The following is a 14,486-nucleotide window of genomic DNA, read 5'->3' as shown; positions in this document are numbered from 1 at the left end:
TAAGTGAGTAGTGACTGTTGCGCTGCTGGCTTAGGATGTCTTCTCTTACCTCTGCCTCCTCAACCGTGGGAGGAATGAGTCCTGTCAGCTGTGAGTCACAGATCTCCAACTTAGTGCAGACAGACTGTACGCACTAGTGTCTGCCTCCCACCTGTATGCCACTGCCTCACACACCTATAACAGACTGCATAGGCAGGAAGTGAACAGCCAGGCCACGCCCTCTCCTGACAGTGTTTTGGGGGTTACAGCTGTGTTGTCTCTTCACCAAGGAATGAATACAGCCTGCAGGCCCACAACCTGCCCTCTCTAGAACTTCACCAACCCCCCCCCCCATAGCTTCAAGTAAGCCCATAGAAAAAGAAAAGGGGGGCTTTCATTGCATGGGCTCTGCCCCCAGGCCGTATCAGGCAGGCTAGAGAGCCAACATATGCTTTCCATAATGGACCTCAATGTTCTCTTTAATGGACAATGTCTGCTCTTTACTGCAGCGCTGCCATATAGTCATGTAACCAGCACCAGTGTATCTCTGCGGGACTGCCATGCTTTGAATGGCCATTACCAGTACTACTGTACAAGAGTACTATGCGTTCAATGCATGCGTTTCAAAACTCATCTGCTCAGCCCAACTGTCCTACTTTAAATAGGACAGTACCAATAATTCTTTGCAGGAAGCAGAAAAGCTTTGATCAATTAATGGCCAATAACTCCCCATTTTTAGTACTTGAAAGGATCACAGGTCCAGGAATAGTGCAAACCCATAACTATTTCATGTCAAAGTTTAGAGGGGAGAAGAAGAGGATGTGCTTGGTACAGAACTCTTATTTTTAAAGGCAAACAACCTCAGCGGTTTATTCAGATGTTCTCTCCACTGATGCACTAGATCACACTTTGGTGTGGGCTTCTCTTAAGCACTGATCATCCTTGGGATGTCCTCCACTGAGTTAAGTAACAAACATAGCCAGGAAATACACTTTACTCCTGTATTGCTGCTTTTCTTCCGTCCTTTGGGAAGTTTTTTCTCTAACTTCTACAAGGTGTTCCTACCACAGCTCTTGTCATTCGTTCATTCTTGGACCTATTTAGAGGTTGTTAGATCCAGATGAGAAGCAACTCATATGAACTGCAGGAAAAAAGAAAATTATTTTAGCACTATACGATAGGCTGTAAATAATCTGTTGCTAGCAAAAGTTCTGAAAACAAATATGTCCACTGGAGCCCTCCGGCTCAAGACAAGAATGCCTCAATGTCGGAGCCCTCTGGCTCTGAACAAAATGGTGGGGCGACCCACTGCCATCCGGGGCCGCCCTACCCAGGGCGAGCAATGCGGTATGTCCATGGGGTCCCTCTGGACCCTTTGACCAATTATAAGCAAACTGGTGGAGCGGCCCGCTGCCATACGGGGCCGCTCGAATACTGCCTCCAACAAGGCCTGGGCCTCTCTGGGCCCGGGGAACCACACCTGCCCCAACGTAGGAGCGGCCCACTGCAAGACGGGGCCGCTCAGGAACAGACTAGGTGCCCTCACTGGCACCTCATGGGGCTTGCTGCAAGGAAGGAGGCCTCCTCAGGGAAAACGTTGGGGCAGCCCGCTATGGCGGGCCCGCCCGGGAACATGCAGCACACGGCGGAGCTTTCAACCTCCCCCCCACGGGGGACTCCCATCTAGGCTGCCTCCCCATCGGCCTACTCACCGGACCTCGGGCGGCGCTTCAGGCGAGCAGCGCGGGGGGGCAGGCACCGGCATTGTGCCTCCCGCCCCCTCCGCAAGACGACAGGCTGCACGTCTTCTCCCGGGCCTCCCATCAACTCACGGGAGCCCCGCACCGGCACTCGAGGAGGCGGGATGGGCTCCTGTACTCCTCAGGATGCCGATCAGCTTCCCCTCTTGCCGCGACATCAGTTCCGCATCCGTCCAGCGGCCCCGCCCACAACCAGGCGGGCCGCGGGCGGCGGCGGCAATTCGTGCACCAAATGAGAGGTATGATCCCTCGAAATAAAATATAAATGTGGGCTGCCATGACGCCGGACGGCACTCGCTAATTAAATATAAATGTAGGCGGCCATGACGCGGGATGGCACCCGCAAAATAATTAAACAGGAATCCGGCCATAAAGCAGCGAGGTGGGCTCTCGCAATGACGGCGTCCCGGGGAATCCCTCGCAGGGGATTCCCTTCTCCTCGTCAGGCCTCGCCGTGCTGCCACAATCCACGCATTCCTCCTGGGGCATTTAAAAATAAAGCGCTCACCTCGCACTGGGGATTTACAAAAGGGGGTGGTGATGAACAGAGTGTCTGAATTGAGCAGACCACTCTTACCCAGTCCAAGGATCAGGGCTTGATCCATCACCGTTATTTATCTCACTGCCCCATCCCAGCTCAGAACCTGGCTATATGCAAATCAGTCTGTCCCTGGCCCAGTGCATCATGGGAACAGGGCAGACTAAACTACCAAGCCAATTCTTTACCAGAAAGGAGACAAGCTACCGGGGACCGGTTTCTGGCATTTCAGCCGTCTTCGGCCCGGCTTGCTTGAATCCTGATGGAGCAGTGAGAAAGGGACTCATGTCTGAGTATACCCTGCCACACCTATAGTGGCCAAAATCGATTTACAAAAGGGGGTGGTGATGAACAGAGTGTCTGAATTGAGCAGACCACTCTTACCCAGTCCAAGGATCAGGGCTTGATCCATCACCGTTATTTATCTCACTGCCCCATCCCAGCTCAGAACCTGGCTATATGCAAATCAGTCTGTCCCTGGCCCAGTGCATCATGGGAACAGGGCAGACTAAACTACCAAGCCAATTCTTTACCAGAAAGGAGACAAGCTACCGGGGACCGGTTTCTGGCATTTCAGCCGTCTTCGGCCCGGCTTGCTTGAATCCTGATGGAGCAGTGAGAAAGGGACTCATGTCTGAGTATACCCTGCCACACCTATAGTGGCCAAAATCGATTTACAAAAGGGGGTGGTGATGAACAGAGTGTCTGAATTGAGCAGACCACTCTTACCCAGTCCAAGGATCAGGGCTTGATCCATCACCGTTATTTATCTCACTGCCCCATCCCAGCTCAGAACCTGGCTATATGCAAATCAGTCTGTCCCTGGCCCAGTGCATCATGGGAACAGGGCAGACTAAACTACCAAGCCAATTCTTTACCAGAAAGGAGACAAGCTACCGGGGACCGGTTTCTGGCATTTCAGCCGTCTTCGGCCCGGCTTGCTTGAATCCTGATGGAGCAGTGAGAAAGGGACTCATGTCTGAGTATACCCTGCCACACCTATAGTGGCCAAAATCGATTTACAAAAGGGGGTGGTGATGAACAGAGTGTCTGAATTGAGCAGACCACTCTTACCCAGTCCAAGGATCAGGGCTTGATCCATCACCGTTATTTATCTCACTGCCCCATCCCAGCTCAGAACCTGGCTATATGCAAATCAGTCTGTCCCTGGCCCAGTGCATCATGGGAACAGGGCAAACTAAACTACCAAGCCAATTCTTTACCAGAAAGGAGACAAGCTACCGGGGACCGGTTTCTGGCATTTCAGCCGTCTTCGGCCCGGCTTGCTTGAATCCTGATGGAGCAGTGAGAAAGGGACTCATGTCTGAGTATACCCTGCCACACCTATAGTGGCCAAAATCGATTTACAAAAGGGGGTGGTGATGAACAGAGTGTCTGAATTGAGCAGACCACTCTTACCCAGTCCAAGGATCAGGGCTTGATCCATCACCGTTATTTATCTCACTGCCCCATCCCAGCTCAGAACCTGGCTATATGCAAATCAGTCTGTCCCTGGCCCAGTGCATCATGGGAACAGGGCAGACTAAACTACCAAGCCAATTCTTTACCAGAAAGGAGACAAGCTACCGGGGACCGGTTTCTGGCATTTCAGCCGTCTTCGGCCCAGCTTGCTTGAATCCTGATGGAGCAGTGAGAAAGGGACTCATGTCTGAGTATACCCTGCCACACCTATAGTGGCCAAAATCGATTTACAAAAGGGGGTGGTGATGAACAGAGTGTCTGAATTGAGCAGACCACTCTTACCCAGTCCAAGGATCAGGGCTTGATCCATCACCGTTATTTATCTCACTGCCCCATCCCAGCTCAGAACCTGGCTATATGCAAATCAGTCTGTCCCTGGCCCAGTGCATCATGGGAACAGGGCAGACTAAACTACCAAGCCAATTCTTTACCAGAAAGGAGACAAGCTACCGGGGACCGGTTTCTGGCATTTCAGCCGTCTTCGGCCCGGCTTGCTTGAATCCTGATGGAGCAGTGAGAAAGGGACTCACCTCGCACTGGGGGCACTGGCAGCCCCACAAGTCCCCAGAGATGACCCCTGCAGAAAGAAAAGGGTCCAAAGAAGTCCTGGAGCATTAAGGGGGAGCACAGCAGCTCCCAGTAAAGGCAAGTTCTCCAGGAATCCAGGAGCTGGGCAGGGCCCAGGGAGGCAAGTCTTCCCCTGGGCCCAAGCAGCAGCACGCCCCTGGTAGTTTCAAGTTTGGCAAACAAGAACATCTTACAAGAGGTCACAGCCTCTTTTTATACAGTGAATCCCTTTGTATAGCAGGGTGTAGGCAGTGTGAGAACCAGATACAACTGGTTATGGGGAACTCCCTTTCACTGGCCACGCTAGGGACAACAGACCCACCACAGGGGGTGGAGCCAGCATTGTGTGGGGAAAGCCCAGCCCTAGTCAGGTCCCAGGTGTACCCCTCCCTCACATCAGCATGCTAATCTCTCCATTCACCACCGGGGCAGACCCATCCTGACTCCTGGAGCCAGGCTCACCAGCCAGCTCTAGCAAATCACTCGCCAGACACAAATTACACTAACATGCCAAGTTCTAGAAGTGGCACTTCCACACTAGACACAATCATGCTACATACATCATTGCGCAGCATCCAATCTCAGGAGTTCGCACATACCAAACTCGACCCTGCACTCCCCACACATCAGGAACTACTATGGTCACACATATTCCCCATGCATTCCTATGGGAGGGCAGGTCATTCTCACCACACACACAGAGAGCGCACGCACTTTACACTGGACCACAGTGAAAAAGTGCGCAGAGACCTTAAATCACCAACACCAGGTTACAGAAACAGGCTAGGCAAAAGCAAAACGTTTCGGGGTGAACCTGCCAAAAGGGCCAGGTCCAACAGTAGGCCTGGTGAATATTAAAATATGAATGAGAAATCACTTTAATAATTGAAACAATGAATGGGTAGAAAGGAAAGCTAGATCTTGGCTTGACTGCAGCCATTTAGTAGAAATAGAGAGACAACTGATTGCTTTCTAAATTACAGTTGCTTGGGAGACACTTAACATTTACTGCGTTATTTTATTCTATATTGAGTTCTAAAATGCATAATTGACTATCTGGCAGAGAGAAGTTTCTAACTTGCATAATGATGGTAACCATGTTAGGCAAGGAAAAGTAGTGTCCTTCGTGTTAGTGGCTGCACTGTCCACGGTGATATTGGTGAGCATTCCAACTCACTAAGAGACTCTGATGAAGGAAGAGAAAGCCACCTTGTCTACTCTTGATATACATTATAGTTTTTTTAAACTGGTGAGAAAAATGGTCCTGTGGGAAAAACGAGTCGAGATCATAGGCACAGACATACATGTATGTTAATCCTTCTTATCAGACTGTTCCCTCAAGTCACAATTAGCAGGCACCTTGATGATCAAATCCATCTCCTGTGGTATCATCCAGAGTTCTTCACTGTCAACAACATTCTTCAATAGCTACACAAGTCCCATGGTGAACGTAATTCAAACCCAATACAAGCGGACGGACGACTGGCTAAGAGATGAGAAATTTGAATAAAGCACAAATGGATAATCTGTGTTTGAACCTCATAAAGAGAAAGATATTGACAAGTGAGGCCACTACAGGAAACACAGGGCATTCCCATTCGAGTTGGTAATTTACCTCTCAACTATACATTTAGCTAGACACCTTGAATGTTGGTTTCCCTCATAGTTCTCCTTTAATCCGCAGTTCATTGGTCACACAAATACCTACCATCAATCGAGGAGGCTGAGGTGGATCCTTCCAATCACCACATTGAATTTACAAGGACTTTGGTGCTGCCTCAGTTGGAATAGTGCAACAGATTCTATGATGGTCCCTAAACAAAACAATCCAGAATAAGACAGACTAAATCATCCCAGCCGTAAAAGAGCTGCTTTCCAATAACTTGGACAATAAAACGCAATGGTTCTCAAGAAAATCATTAACGCACTGAAACGCGTCACCCCGAATATACGTTTGGATGGTATTGGGCCCACAACCTTTGAACACCTTGAGCTTATTCCTGTAAAACCATCCATGACTGCCAGCTTTCAAAAGATCCCTAAGGTGGATCTCTTTAAATAAGCCTTCTTTTTCCATCTATATCGCAACAGGAGCACCCCTTTTTGCCTCCCTTAAGGAACAGTAGCCACCATAAACCGGATTCAGTATCTTCCAACTCACAGTGCTGATGGTTTCTAAAGGAATCCATAAGCTATACCATGAAAGTGCTGAGAAATGGCCTAATGGCAAAACATAAGCACTGTACAAATCAATTGAAGAAGCACATAAAGAAATGACAATATTTAGTAGTTGGGTTAAGTTTCGCCATGGCAAGGAGTGATTTCCTCTGCTAGGAGCGTGAATGGCTGAAACTCAGTTGATGGCTTAGTGCACCAGTGCGTCATCTGCATGAATTTTTGTTTTACCTCATGAGCACAAGGATCGAAACCCGCCAGGTCCATTCAGCCTTTCATCTTCTAGGAATCAACAAAACTATTAACAATAACCATTGGTTATCCAGCATCAAGATAGCTCCCAAGATAAATGTGCGCTTTTCCAATATACTACAGGGCCTATTTATGAGAATTACACACAGGGAAGCGCCGTAAGCTACAGCAGGCACCCTTGGCCCATGGTGCAAGGGTGCCTGCGTTGCATGCAGGATTGCTTTTGGGCAGGAAGAGACACCTCCCTGCACAAAAACAATCCTGAGAGGCATGTTCCTCAAAGAGGAAGTAACAAGGCGAAATAAAGATATTTCTCCTCGTTACGCCTCTCCTGGGACGGTGTATCTTTTTGGTACATTCCCAGGTCTACCAGTTCTGGTAAATCTGTGAATGTGTCCAAAACCATGGGAGTTGCGTGGGAACACCCACACATCGCCCATGGAACGTATTCCCAGGGAAGAGTACGGCAACACAGCAATTTGCTCTGCGTTGCCTTATTCCAGGGTTAACATGGCCTAACTCTCTCTATCACACCCTCCCACCTCTTCCCTGGCAGGACTACCATTACTATCTATAACAACGGGATTGTCCTAATTCAATCCACGGACAAGAATCTGGAACTACTAGACAACCTGTTCCCCAAGTTCAAAGAGCACCTCTCCAATCTGCGGACCCCCACCCAGATCTCCACCAGCACTATCACCCCTGATGTTGCAGCCCCCACCTACAACACCTCTACCCCCAGCACCCCAGTAAATGGCCCACCTGCTGTTAACACCCCACACTCCCCAAGGACAGACACCCCCAGTACCCCAGTAAATGTCCCACTTGCTGTCAACGCCCTACATTCCCCAAGGACAGACACAAATGTCGCCACCTCTTATACTAACCGCCCCTCTAACAGGATCCCTTTTACCCCTACTCACATCCCCCCTATCCCTCTCCTCCCTGACATATCAACCCCCACCCGCAACACGCCACCTGAACACACCACCGCTCGGAGTTTATCCACCCCCCTCCCATCCCCCCCACGACAGACGCCTCTCCCTCCTCAGCTCCCTCCCCACTCTCACCCACGACACTCTCACACCTAACAGAACAACTCTCACCCACAACACGCCACCATCTGATAACATCACCACTCGGAGTCTATCCACCCCCCCTCCCATACCCCCCACGGCGGACACCTTTCCCCCCCCAGCTCCCTCCCCACTCCCACCCACGACACTCACACCCTCCCAACAACACACACAGAACATACCACCTCCCCTACCTTAGCATCCCCCTCTCTCCCACCTCCTATTCTCAGCCCTCACTACCCTCCGGTCTCCCCCACTGTCTTCAGCCTTCACTCACTCTTCCACTCACCGGCACCGTCTCCCACTGACGGCACTACCTATGCCTCCCACCCACCGCCTTCACCGCCTACTTCACCCACACCCCCCGCCCACAAAGACGCCCACTCTTTGAATGCCATCCCACCCATTTGCACCGCAGAACATTCCAACAACGCCAGTATACCCCCCCCTTCGATTCCCTGCCCGCTTTCCTGCTCACTACACAACCATTCACCATTGGCTCTCACCACCTACGCCATCCCCAATGCACCCCCTGACCTGACTTTACCCACCCTCCAACAAGTCAAAGAGGATATTCTACAAATCAAAAAAGATGTCCACGCAATCAAAGACCTTCTCTCATCACAGCCCAGTCTACCTCCCATCATCCCTCTACCCTACAAAGGACGCTTCCGCCCTACATACCCTCGCCTCCAACGACATCCGCGCTGGCCGACTATCCCCGTTCGCAACAACTCCCACCGCCCCCGCCGTGTCCTCAACCCATTGTCGGACCGCGACCTATGCTCTCTCCTACGCACTTATGGCCCAGGTCCGGTAAAACACATACCTAGCACACACATCCCCATACCCACAATTCTTACAAACCCTCTGAGGCTCCCAACACTCAACAACAGAGGTTCCGTCCCTAACAACCTCAGAAAAGTTCCCCTCACTCTAGAAAGCTCGACCACCCTTCTCTCTCCCAAACTCAAATGCATCCTACTCAACTGCAGATCGGCCCAGAGACACTCCTCCGACATCGCTGATCTCGTCTCAGCTAGGGATCTGGACCTAGCCTTCCTAACAGAAACTTGGCTCACTGAAGCCTCTACCCCGATTATGGACATACTAGTCCCCCCCAACTATCACATCATTAGGCTAGACAGGTCCTCGGACAAGACGGGCGGGGAAACTGCATGCATTTTTAGAAGCAACCTCTCCGTTACTAAAGTCACCTCCCCCTCCCTCTCCTCCTGTGAACTCCTCTGCCTCGACATCACCAGCGAGGGCAAACAAGTTTGTGCTTTAAATCTCATCTATCACCCGCCTGGTGACAATCTCATATTCACCCAACAACTCATGGACATGATCACTTCCAATGCCGGTCGGCAGACCACCCAAGTCTACCTGGGCGACTTCAATCTCCACTGGAACGATCAGAAAGACACAGTGGTGAATAGTCTCAAAACTTTCCTTAATGCGCTTGACCTCACCCAAATATGCGATAGACCAACACACGACAAAGGCTCGATACTTGATCTCATCATTGCCAAAGAGAATTCTACACAACTGGAGACGATTCTATCCTGCGACTGGTCAGATCACCACATTATCACCTTCTTTATCAATGAAAAAGTTAAACCTAACCCGGCTCAACCAATCAAAACCAAAACATGGAAAAGGGACATGAAGAATCTCAACCCCTCTACTCTGCCTCCCCACATCGGCAATCTCCTCCTTCCCCCTTCAGGTGCCTCGGATGTTCAATCACTGACTGACCACTACCTTGAATCTATGAATACATTAGTCAATGAAGTCGCTCCACTGCAACTGAAGAGAGTCTCCACCAAAACTTCTAACCCCTGGTATGACGACAGACTCAATGACGACAGGCGTTCGATGCGAATGGCAGAGCGCACCTGGAGAGCGGACCCCTCAGCACTGCACCTCAAAAGGCTTAAAAACAAGAGAAATGCCTACTTCAGGAAAATAAAGCGCACAAAGTAGGACTTCTTCAGCCGCCAGTTGGACCAAGCAAAAAACAGGCCAAGAAAACTATTCGAACTAATCAAGACCCAAACAAAGGCACAACCCTTACAATCAAATAGCACAACAAGCGACACCCCACACTGTGAAGACTTCTCTGCTTTCTTTAAGCTAAAGACTGACAACATAAGAAATGACCTCATCATGGATGTAAGCCGATTCCCCAACCACACAAGAATGGCTAACACTCAACCTAAAAACATGGCATCTTGACTATACTTCGATACCTACTCGGAAGAAACAATACACAAACTGCTCTGCACCTTGAAGCCCTCTAATCACCTCACAGACCCTCTACCTGCTAATGCTGTAAAAGACTTCATCCCCTTGCTCCTCCCTCACTGGACCAAAATCATCAACTGCTCCCTGCAACAAGGCCTCATTCCAGACTCCCTCAAGGTGGGGCAAGTCACGCCTATACTCAAGAAACCTACAGCTGATCCGTCTGACCTAAACAATTACCGGCCCATCACCAATATCCCCACCCTGGCCAAACTGCTGGAGAAATGTGTCCAACTCCAACTAACAAGACACATTGACCAATTTGACCTCCTCAACTCTCATCAATCAGGCTTCCGAGCGAAACATAGCACGGAAACAGCTATGACACACATAATTGATGACGCCCTCCAAATTCTTGATCGCAATGAGTCCTGCCTCCCCATCCTTCTTGACCTCTCGTCAGCTTTTGACACGGTCAAACATGAGAACTTGCTGGAGCTGCTAAGCACTAGAATGGGTCTATCGGGAACGGTTCTCAAATGGTTTTCGTCCTTCCTTCACAACCGGTCTCAGAAGTTCAAGATCGACAATGTGCTATCTTCACCTGTGCCTGCCGATCTAGGGGTTCCACAAGGATCCTCCCTCTCCCCCACATTGTTCAACCTCGTCATGGAACCGCTCGCCACCTTGCTCCAAGCTTCTAATGTCCAATTCCATATGTACGCCGACGACACACAACTGTACCTAAAGCTTCAATCTCCGGAAGATATCAAACATCTGAATTCCACGCTTATTAACACTCAATCTTGGCTAGCCGATAATCACCTCAAACTAAATGCTCTGAAAACTGAGTTCCTTCTCATCTCACCCCCGGCGAAAATTTCCACCACCCAAACATGGCTCAACAACCTAACAGCACTCAATGTCCAACCCACCATCGTGGACTCAGCGAAATCCCTAGGCATCACACTAGACGCCAAGCTCAACATGCAGCAGCACATCAGCAAAGCCACAAAAGCAGCTAATTTCCAAATCAACACACTGAGGAAAATTAAACCCTTCCTCCCTACTGAAGACTTCCAAACTGCTGTACAAGCGTTAGTCATCCCTCGAATAGACTACGGAATTGTGGCCCTCAGCGGACTCCCGCTATCCACAACAGCACCCTTAAGAGCCTCTCTGAACGCTGCCGCAAGACTCATTACTGGCTCAAGAAAACATTCGCATATTTCCCCAGACTTAAAGTCCCTAAAATGGCTGCCTTTTGAAGCCAGAATACAACTAAAAATTGCAGTTATGACACACGCGGCCGTGCACCACAATGCACCCAACTACCTCGCTCAAAAGTTGTCTATATCAGGAGGTTCGAGATCCAATAGAAGCTCAAAAAATCTACTCCTGAAACCCCGTAGATTCCGGAAAGAGAAAACTTACAAGCGCTCCTTCTCAGGAATGGCACCCAGGATCTGGAATGCGCTCCCTCCTGAAACCAGGCGTATCTCCTCCACTGCACTCTTCAATGAAGAGGTGAAAACCATCCTTCTGGCCAAGATCTCCTGAACCTTATAGGTGCTGGATCAGAGACTCTGCATTGCCTTGTGTCAATACTCACCTTGTCCTTTGGCACTATACCGCTACTTGATGGAGACACTACTACGCTACTTTCTTACAATATATGATACACGTTGGGTCACTGATTCACCCTCCCGGTTGCCCCCACTCAGTGCTCTCTCTATACTAAAACACTGGTATAAGCCTTCCACACTCCCAAAGTGTACCTGAACACCTCTGTAGTGGGATCAATGACTTGTGCCGTCTTATACTACCTGTTTACCTGACTGTATATTGATATGTTTTATGTATGTTATTATTATCCTTTCATGTTAGTGACTACTACATTGCTCCTATTACCCCTGTTCATTCCTACTGCCCCTACCATGTCATTGTGAAGCGCTCTGATATCTGTAAGGATCTTGTTCGCGCTATATAAAACTTTGAATAAAATAAATAAATAAATAAAAAGCCACCCAGGGCCTCGCAAAGTGGTCTTGCGTGGCTTCATAAATCAGATGCAAGGTTTTTGTCGCTCCTACACTATGTTGTGTGGTGCGAGAGCAACTCAAAGCGGCTCATAAATAGGCCCCTACATTTTCTATGTTTTTCTGCTTTTGAGGGTTCTTTAGGTGGTTTACCTGCTCGGAGCAACACATGATGCTTGCAACTGACAGTGCATTATATCCATGTATTGTATCAGTAAGGTTAGAGCACAATATTGTCCTGCCCTCCTATTTTGGCAATCACATTTGTGAGATTAATTTACTTCCTGTCCATTTCTACAGGCTCTGTCAAGTTCTGGAGCATTTTCAATGGGGGACATCTGCTAGCAAGCTTCACACCGGTATGTATAGCAATAATGTTGTATAAAGTGGGTATTGTCCTTCCATTGTCTTTATGTTGTATGCTGCCACTGTGTTTCCAGTGATATCATAAGGTACTCTCTCAGGATCTTTAGGGAGTCAGTTTGGCTCTGGCAGAGGCTTCCAGAAATCTGAGCAAGTTGCATCCCATGCCTGGTGGGGCACTAATACTAACCCCTGAACGACCTATTATTTGTACATGCTATGAGCTAAAGTTTATTTTGTCATGCAATGTAGTACAGCAGCCCAAATTGCTGCACTGCACTGCGTGAAAGGCAGAGAGCACAACAGCGCCATATCTACTATATGTGGTACTTTCTATGTCTCTGTGCGCTGGTGCACGTTTTGCTGCCCTGCTCCACACTCACACCCTTGCACCATAGTCCAAGAATTTGTGTGTGATGTCTAGTATAGGTTTTGTACTCAAAGCGTTCCCTTTCATTGCAAAATTCTATGCTTAGTCATACTTTAAAAGTTTTCCAAGTTTGGATTTGTGCCATACAGTGCTATACACAGGTACATGTGAAAATATTTTGAGATCAGAAACTTTTTATCCACTATGCTAAGCGTGCCCTGAGGAGGTGCACATTTTGGTGGAAAGCTTTCTCTCGTTTTTAGAAGATAGGGCTTTGCATCAAAAACCGTGGATGGTAGCGTTGGAACACCATGTTCCATTAAAGGGATGCCCCCTTGATGTAAAGTATCATACAGCTTCTAGTTAACCGCAAGAAGGTAAAACAAAATTCTACACTTTGCACCATTTTGGTGACACAAATGTGGAGCAAAGTGTTAGTAAATCTGCCATTAGTGTTGCTGCTGCTACTGAACATTTCTCTCTTTATGCACCAGTCTACCTAGAGTATTTTTTATCTACTTTACAACATGAATTTCCTAGATTTAATTTTAAGATGGGGCAACATAGCCCTACTCTTTCATCCGTAGTGGCAATGTTTTATGCCTGCTAATATCCTGCAAAGTTTTGGGGTTGAGAGAGAGTAGTGGTCGTAGCTAATTTTCTAAAATGGAAAGCGGGTCAACGTTGTATATTTCCAATCCATGCATAAAACACCAAAACTAAAACCACAAGCCCAGATCTAGGTCAATATTAGTCTGGCCACCAACATGAAGAAGGAAGCATAGGGTAGCTGTCTTATAAATGGAGGTTAATTGCTCTATAAGATCTTATGGTCTGAGAATACGTTACTTTGGTCTCAGTGCCTCAATCCTGCTAGCAGTGCAGACTCACATTTTTTTTACTTTTTTGTTTTGTCATTTATAACAGCAATTGGCACATTATACATTAGTGTTCAGTAGTATCAACCTTGCTACATCATATACATTTTTTAGCAGTTACAACTTAAAAATTGTTTCTACTGTGGGTATTACTATGTGGTGGCGCCCAGGAGCTGCCCAGTAGTATGCATCAGATACATCTGGACTACCTTTGTTCTATTGTGTGACGAGTAGCAAGTGAAGGCTGGTACTTTTTAGGTGACCACGTTGAGTAGTGCAATTGATAACTGGGGGAAGAGAACCTAAAACCAGGAGCTGAGTTGGAGAATCTCATTTATCTGTCTGTGTGTGTGTGTGCATTGCCAATTCTACCCTTGCCTTCTGGCCCGCTACTTGGCCCATGGTGAGAGCACGTGCCGGAAAGTGGCTGCATAATAATTGATCACAGGCTGAGTGCCTTCAGTTAGTATGGAAGTACGGGTCGCTTGCGCGGTGTCACACGGTCGCCTGTGGGGTCGAGTCTGGCGGGTTTGTGCTCTGCTGTAGTGCTGTCAGGATTGCGTCCCAGTGGGATTTTTTTTTGGTAAAACGTTTTTTTTGGCATTTCAAAAAGATTACATACATCACATCTATCATTGCCTTTGATGTTGGCTCACAAAGGATATCGCACAAGCGTACCCTATGTAGACATAAGAGTTTATAATTCCAGGGTTATAGATCTCCCGCTCAGTCTTTTGATTGGTGACAGCCCTTA

At 48.4% G+C, this 14,486-nt stretch overlaps 1 protein-coding gene across 1 annotated transcript in view; it reads left to right on the top strand.

The window, feature by feature from the left end:
- LOC147698535 (cilia- and flagella-associated protein 337-like) overlaps positions 1-14,486 on the top strand; it is a 554,785-nt gene that overhangs the window by 471,372 nt on the left and 68,927 nt on the right. Inside the window, exon 24 of the mRNA XM_086935138.1 lies at positions 12,422-12,480. Coding sequence (XP_086791264.1) covers positions 12,422-12,480 — 59 coding nt within the window. The remainder of the gene's footprint in view (positions 1-12,421; positions 12,481-14,486) is intronic.

This window comes from Lissotriton vulgaris, chromosome 8 (assembly GCF_964263255.1).
Source record: "Lissotriton vulgaris chromosome 8, aLisVul1.2, whole genome shotgun sequence".
Taxonomy (NCBI): Eukaryota; Metazoa; Chordata; class Amphibia; order Caudata; family Salamandridae; genus Lissotriton; species Lissotriton vulgaris.
The sequence above is the reverse complement of the archived record's forward strand: the minus strand, read 5'-3'. Positions and strand labels throughout refer to the sequence as shown.